Source organism: Aplysia californica, unplaced genomic scaffold (genome assembly GCF_000002075.1).
Source record: "Aplysia californica isolate F4 #8 unplaced genomic scaffold, AplCal3.0 scaffold00692, whole genome shotgun sequence".
Taxonomy (NCBI): Eukaryota; Metazoa; Mollusca; class Gastropoda; order Aplysiida; family Aplysiidae; genus Aplysia; species Aplysia californica.
This window is the reverse complement of record NW_004797962.1, coordinates 105935-114138: the sequence shown is the minus strand read 5'-3', so window position 1 is coordinate 114138 and position 8204 is coordinate 105935. Positions and strand designations below refer to the sequence as shown.

The following is an 8204-nucleotide window of genomic DNA, read 5'->3' as shown; positions in this document are numbered from 1 at the left end:
GGGGGGGGGGGTCACCTGGTTTCAGAGGTAAAATTAGTGAAAAAATGGCCACCAAAGATGAGTCGTTTCTTTAACTTGAGAGTCCGTGAAAACTGAAAATTTATATTTTTTGGTGCTTTTAATCGAAGTTTTTTTTAGGTAAAATCCACACCGAAATGTGTTCTTTTAGGGGCATGAAAGGTGTAATGCTAAAATAAGAAAATTCGTTGAAACTTCACAAACCTGCGGAAAAAATGCCAGTTTCTTCTCTTTCTTTATTTTGACAAGCACTTGATTTCACTATGCTGCCTCACATTTATTCAAGTCACTCAAATATCTCCACATTTTTTTTCATCATCAGAATCCGGTGGTATCCTGAAGAAACGGGCAAATACTGGTACAAAGACTTCCCACAATGCCACCTCGGAGTGTCCTTTGTCTGGCTTGTTGCTGTACCTTTCGGTTTTGCCGTCTCCCACCAGGTATTTTTAAAAAAACATTTTTAGTAAGTGTTTTACGGCCTTCGCCACTGTATAAGCTCATATGAGCGCATAGGACACATTAAGTATTTTCAGTTGGTAGGAAATTTTTAATTTTGCCCGGGTGGTGGCCGAAGCCTTCTCTTATCGATTTTAGACCACCAAGGACTCTTTAAAGTGCGCAACTTGCACTACACCCTCCGAGATTTTTTGCCCTTTTCCGAGAAGGCTAGGTGTAGATCTTTCCTACCATAGGATCAGGGGTGTTGCTGAAAGACAGCAGTAAGAAGGAGCCAAGGAGTAGCAGTAGAAAGGCTGCAGAAAGAGTCAGGGGCAAAGGAGGTGAGGGGTAGGGGCAGAAAGTGGAGGTGAAAGCAGACGACAGAACATTGCTAGAGAGCTGGAAAGGAGGTGAAAGGAGACAATTTTAGAGAAGAAAATTTTTTGGTCTCTACCTGGATTCGAACCCGGGACCTTTGAATGAGAGGCAAACACCTTAACCTCTAGGCCACGAGAACCCCCCACCAGGTATGTGATGGAGGAGCCAGAAAGTCAACATCCTGGTTACCCCCCAGGGCGGTGCTACTGACTCAAGTGTCTTAACCCTTCCATCTCAAGCCGCTTTTGTGCATTCCCTAAGCGCAGTCCCAACCAATACAGCAGTATTTCAGAAAAAGAGGCATGTATTCTAAAAAGTGATATAGTATCTTTGTAATGATGTTTAGATAATAACAAATAGCACTGTTTAAAGGTAAATGAACAAATATTACGAAAATTAAAGTTTGCTAATTTCGAAAAATGCGCAAATTTGCTTCCCCCGAAACTGAGAATATACGCACTTGGGACAGTGTGAGGTACAAGGGCTGCTGAAAATATACACACATGGGGCTGGAAGGGTTAAGGCCATTCCCAAGGGGGGGATATTAACATGTTCTTATGCTCAGTAGAATTGTAAATGGGCTGACTCATCAATGTCATGCTCATAACTGCCTGAACTGCGTATGGGGAACTGCTGCTTTTTCTTTCCTAATGCTTACTACTATCATTTTTTCTCTACTTCTTTCGTATGTTTGTCACTCTCTTGTGAACTGCTATTTCCGGGGTGCCTTGATAGTTGAAGAAGATTTTGTGCTGTTGAAGCTAGAGAGATGAGCAGAGAAAGCCTCATTCCCTGTTTGGACTTCTCGATTGACATCCACCCCTTGGCTCTCATATGACCTTATGCAGTTGTGAGCGCCGTTAAACCTTGCTAAGTGGGTGGTTGGCGGGGGCTTTGGTGTGGTTTGCTCCTTCTTTCCTGTCAAACATCTATCATCCTTATCTCCCCTCCTTCTACATCTTTAAAAAAAAATGTTCTATTTAAAATGAAAGAAACCTGAAAACTTTTAAGTCAGCATATAAACCTTTTTTTAACCTTCAGATAGTAGTGAATTGCTATTTGTACTATGGTGAGAATGAAGGGGAAAAGCTTGGGGTCAGTGACCTCAAAAAGTGCCTTTACACAGTTTTGCTGGTGTTTTTGTTTTTTCCTGTTTTCTACCTGAAAGTGATTTTTGTACTCGATATATTGCCTATAGATGTCAATAGTTCACTTCAAGTATGGATAGCATGGATTATGTTTTCATTTTTCTTCTATTTTTCAGATCTTTTATGGTGTTTTAGTCAACTTGGTTTTGAAGCCTTCGGAAGAATACTTGATTCTCTATCGCTATGTGACATCTGACGAGAATTCTTTCATGTTCCGTGCCTGCAATTTGTTGGGATCAAAGTAAGTGTTTTTGAGTGGGTACACATACAGTAGAGCCTGCTCTAACAGCCACCTGTCCAGGACATTCACCCGTACAAATTACCTCTCCCCACTTTTCCCCCTTGCATTTTTTTTTAAAAATGTGAGGCATCATGGTGAAATCAGGCGCTCGTCAAAATAATGAAATCAAAGAAATCTGCATTTTTTGGGCTGATGGGCAATTGTTTTTCTAATTTTCTTTATTTTGGCTCAACACATTTTATGTCTATTTAAAAGCACATTTTTGTGTTGATTTTACTGAAAACTGCTGATTTCACCACACTGCCTGAGCCCACAATGATATCTTTATGCTCATTTCACAACACTGCCTGAGCTCACAATGATATCTTTATGCTCATTTCAACACACTGAGCTCACAATGATATCTTTGTGCTGATTTCACCATACTGTCTTACAATGATATCTTTGTGCTGATTTCACCTTTCTGTCTCACAATGATATCTTTGTGCTGATTTCACCTTTCTGTCTCACAATGATATCTTTATGATGATTTCACCATTCTGTCTCATAATGATATCTTTGTGCTGATTTCACCTTTCTGTCTCACAATGATATCTTTATGATGATTTCACCATTCTGTCTCACAATGATATCTTTGTGCTGATTTCACCATACTGTCTCACAATGATATCTTTGTGCTGATTTCACCACACTGTCTCACAATTATATCTTTGTGCTGATTTCACCATGCTGTCTCACAATGATATCTTTACTTTATGCTGATTTCACCATTCTGTCTCACAATGATATCTTTGTGCTGATTTCACCAGCCTGTCTCACAATGATATCTTTGTGCTGATTTCACCATACTGTCTCACAATTATATCTTTGTGCTGATTTCACCAGCTTGTCTCACAATGATATCTTGATGCTGATTTTATCATGCTGTCTCACAATGATATCTTTGTGCTGATTTCACCACACTGTCTCACAATGATATCTTTGTGCTGATTTCACCATGCTGTCTCACAATGATATCTTTACTTTATGCTGATGTCACCATTCTGTCTCACAATGATATCTTTACTTTATGCTGATTTCACCAGCCTGTCTCACAATGATATCTTTCTGCATCCACAGGTTCCGGTTCCTTCTGTATACAGTCTGGTGGCTGGCGCTGGTCCTGGGAATGCTGTTCTTCAACCTGATATGGTACAACTACTTTGCCGCCCACTGCGCCCTCTTGGTCACATTCCTCATCGTTGCTTTTTTTAACGGCTCCACGTATTACATCGACGTTTTCCGATTCCAGGGACCTTCAAAGTCCAAATCTATAGAACTCCTGTCGCCCGAAGAGGGCACTGTTATCTTTGCCAAAACTGATTCCGATGAAAATAATGTGACTGTTGTACCGTGCACGAATGGAATCAAGGGTTACGGGTCTGCTTTGTGATCGGGGACAGTTCTACTTTGTGATTGGGTATGTTGTCGAGCACGCTGACAGTGATATCGGCGAGATGCGGAAATCTTTTCATCGTGTGAAAGATCTGCTAATCTTTTCATCGTGTGAAAAATCTGCTATACGTCTATGTCGCGACCTCAATGCTTTCTTGTCGTATCTCCATTTTAAAAAAGGTTAAAATGTGACTTTTTCTTAAGCTCACTCTTTGTTATGAACTGTTTTTAACTGTTATTAAAAATGGAGAGATATGACAAGAAAGCACTGAGGTCACAATGTTTTGAATACAGGGAATATACATCTATTAGAAAAGATTTGGGACCTGAAAATCTGTTGGCTCTCTACGTGTCTGCTGTGTGTGTGCCAGGCTATATTTGTCATAATAGTCTATATGGGAATTGCAGACCCGCCAAAGACTGATAAAATCAGAACCCTCCAATTTTATTTTTACCCATGGAAGAATTGTGATTGGATTTACGTTAAATCCGGTTTATTTCTTAAACTCCTCCATTTCTATTTATCGTACACCGCCTATCATAAATGACGTGAAAGTAGACGGGTTTGTCTGTTATATTTGCACAACTTATCATAAATGTCTTGAAAATGGGCAATTTTATGTTCTTATTTGCATTTACTTACAATATATGTTTTTTGCCATAGTCGATTTGTAATGCAGTCGAACCTGTGAAAGACGGAATTGCAAGGGAGCCAGAAAAATTTTTTGTCTCAGACAGGGGAATTCAGTGGGGGAGATGGAGGGGGGGTTTCAAAGGCTCAGCCAGTGGGATCAAGGGTCGCTTGTCTGGTCGGCAAGCAGTGGTCCAAACTTCACACCTCTCACCTGCTATCCTCTCTGATAATGACATGCGTCAGTCTGACTTATCCAATTACCACCAGTGCTTGCATTTCATAGGACCACTGTTTGACCTATCATCATCATCCAGTGCCAGATCTGCAACAGACATCGACGATCATGGTTTTCCATTCATTCCTTTGCTCGGATGATCTCAAAAAAGCTACGTTTCCCTGATCTTTTCCTGTTACCCATTTGTTCAGGTTCCCTAAGTATGTTGTTCTGGACCTACCCCTGCCTCGCTTGCCCTCAATTTTGCCAGTGAGAGCTAGATGTTCAAGACCCTTATGTCTATTCAGGTGTCCCAAAAACTGCATTTGTCGTTTACTAATTGTTTGACCTATGAAAAACAGAAATGTTTGAACATCTCCTTTGCTTCCACCTTTTACTCCACCCATTGATGTAACAAGCACAGTCAACCTGTGCGACCCCTCATTGCCATGTAACAACGATTCGAGGAACTCTTTTCTCGGCTCGCTGCACGATCAGGGTGGCAGACATTGGTCAAACTAATTTCACACCTCTGGCCTCTGGCTACCCAGGAAAGTTTCCGCGCTGGAGCGACTCGAGCACTTTCACTGGCACTCATGAGATTCCACACCCACACCACCCTGACCATCTGCATCGCTCAAGTGTCACATAGATGGGGTCACATCTACCCCCAAATTGCAGCCCCACTGCCCTTCCTCGCCCAGAGGCGTGGCGTTAACAGTTTTCTTTCACCACTCTTTCCCAGTGCACAACATTTGCATCCACATAATTTGCACAGCTTTTTGACTTCGTACATAAATCACAAGGCTCGGGAGGTCACTTGTTGGCCATGGTGAAGAAGTGGCGTTAGCAGACGTTAGCACAACAACTCTACAACTCACAATGACCTAGAACGTTAGGCCTAGGAGCGAGCAGGATGTTGACCAAGTATTATAGACTACAGCGCATGTGCGGGAGAATAATAATAAAAACGCGACCAGATTTGAAAAAATTAGCGAAAATATCAACCTCACCACATTTTTCCTTCTTCTGTCTTTCTTTACTGTGATAATATCTTGTTGCTTGTAGCTGAGAAGTTTGCGAAAATTAAAACCTCGCTACACTGGTCTGTCTGTCTCAATCTCGCGAATAAAAAAGTCCACACGGGAAAAAACGCGTTTACAGTAAATCGAAACGGTGTACGGTCAGAACAAAGGGGTTAGGATCTAGGACAGAAATACAATTTGCGCCGGTATGATCTTGAGGGCGGGACTTTGGGGGGGAAAAAGTAAAAATCCGGGATGGTCCCGCAAATTCCGGGACGGTTGACATCTCTGCCGTACTCCGAAGTACTTGGGAGCGGATTTCTCTGAGGTTTCTTCGCAAGATGCCATGTGGGGGATCTATGGGCACTCTGACGTGGTTTGTACCTCCTTCCCCATCGCACGCACATCTATCATCCTTATCTCTTCTCCACCTTTTCTTTGTATGTTACTCTCTAGTGACACTTCTAGTCCTCCACATTGAAACGACAATTTGTATTGCAAGTGCCATATTGCACTGAAAACTGAAAACAACTGGATGCCATATTATTATTTATGTATGTACCATTGCTTTTTTTGAATGTTTATTAATGCAATACACTTTGAGTTTCACTTGAAAAAAGACATGAGTGTCGTCAGATTTTGGGCATGTAAAGTGTATATAATATTTGACAGGGGGTGCTTGAGAATAAGGAACAGGTCACAGAAGTTGAAACCATTACAAGTGGAAATGACAATAGAATTAGATCTATCCTTTTAACACTTTCCACCCGCGCAGCGCGCAGAGCACGCAACACTTGGCCCCGTGGACCAGGATACGGGTGTGCTACGTGCTATATATCGCACCGGCGCCGATCGGCGTCCCGTGTAGGCAAAGTAGTGTTAAATGGTGCTATAAAAGAAGATTTTTAATGGCTTTTATGAAGTATGTGTTGGGTTTAGGCCGATTGTGCATCTGATAGCCGGTAACAATGTACATTTTTACAAGCAAAAAATCTCTTATTTTTTCCCAATTGTCGCTAAGCGGGGGGTTTCCATCTCGCCCTCTCAAATGTATTTGCTTTTGTTGATAAAAGACAGATGGATATATTGACGCACCGGGGGGTGATCGGTCGGGAAAAAGTGTAAGTGTGTACAGGTATGGTGATTGGAATGACTTTATACTAAATGAGATGGAAGTCATTTTAACAACCTGGGGACGTAAAAGAGTATGCGTGTTAATAAACATTCGAAGTTTGTGCGTTCCCTTTTTGGTATGCACTGTATATATATATATATATATATATATATATACACATGTATATATATATATATATATTAACATCAGTTATTCAGTTGCACGCATGTTTTTAAATTATTTGATTCAGATGTTTTGGCAATGATACATCATTTCAGGGCCCGGTGACTTTTAAGCTCAACGTATATTTTTTAGAGCTGTATTATTCGTATGTATAATTCATGACCTTTTAAGCCAAGTCCAGATATTTATTACTTTACATTAGCTTTTATCATGCCATACGGTGCGTCATGCTTTAAGACCCGGTGAGTACAAATAATGAGATTTCCTGATCCTTACTATTGTCATTTTCCTCTACTTCTTTTGTATGTTTGTCACTCTCTTGTGACCTGCTATTTTGGGGTGCCTTGATAGTCAAAGCAGACCTTGTGCTGTTGAAGCTAGAGAGGTGAGAAGTCTAAGTCTGATTCCCTGTAAAGACTTCTCTGTTGACACACACCCCTTGGCGCTCATATGACCTTTTGCAGTTGCGAGCGCCGTAAAACATCTACTATAAAATAAAATAAAAATGAAGGGAGGAAAAGTGAAGAGTGCATTGTTTATCATCAATCTACTTGTGGTTCAATGCCAAAGGGGATGTTTCTGAACCAATGCGGGAATTACTGCTATAGTCTTTCATTTTTAAAAGACAAAGCACCTAGACTGTCCGAATCTCATTTATTTTTAGCTCTATTCTCACAAGCACAAATTGTGGATTTTTTAACATGCTTCTTCTCAGCGCCCTGAATGGTCCATAGTTTGGGCATACTGTCTTAGCCATTTTATATATATATATATAATATATAGCCTACTGCTTTGATTGAAATACCCAAACAGTTCTCAGACAATTTAAAAATCTACGTAGAGTTTCTATCGATGGACCTATGTCCTCTCGATCCCCAGCCTGTTATTGAATAATCAAAAGCAAGTATGTCGTGTGGCAAGATTAGATGAGTCCAGTACCTATTCATTTTTTTTAAATTGGTGGTTGGCAGGTGCTTTTGTGTGGTTTGCTTCTTCTTTCCTATCAAACGTCTATCGTCTTTTATCTCCCCTCCTTTTTTCTGTTAGTTACTCTCTTGTAACACCTCTAAGCGTCGGCACTTATTTGACCTTATTGTGTTTAAAGTGCTGTAAAACTCTTACGAAAACTCATTTTTTTAATGCTTTGGAGACAACGATGTGCTCAGAAGCCAAACAATTTATTTGACTTTTGCTGGTCTTCTGGAAATCTGTCTTTTTAAATGGATTAAAAAATATATATACTGGTACAGGATTCTCTTATATCTCAATAGTCTTATTTTTAACTTATTGTTTCCCCCCAGGGCAGTCTGTCTTTAGGCCATTTCCAAAGGGGGGGACATTACCATGTTATTTTGCATGGTAGAATTGTAATTG

General features: G+C 40.6%; 1 protein-coding gene across 1 annotated transcript in view; it reads left to right on the top strand.

Annotated features, from left to right (window-relative positions):
- Window positions 1–4475, top strand: part of LOC101846918 (glycerophosphocholine acyltransferase 1) — a 16734-nt gene extending 12259 nt beyond the window's left edge. Inside the window, exons 7-9 of the mRNA XM_005108475.3 lie at window positions 341–461; window positions 2102–2226; window positions 3346–4475. Of these exons, the coding sequence (XP_005108532.1) occupies window positions 341–461; window positions 2102–2226; window positions 3346–3658 (559 nt within the window). The 3' untranslated portion in view covers window positions 3659–4475. The remainder of the gene's footprint in view (window positions 1–340; window positions 462–2101; window positions 2227–3345) is intronic.
- The last annotated feature ends 3729 nt before the right edge of the window (window positions 4476–8204 follow it).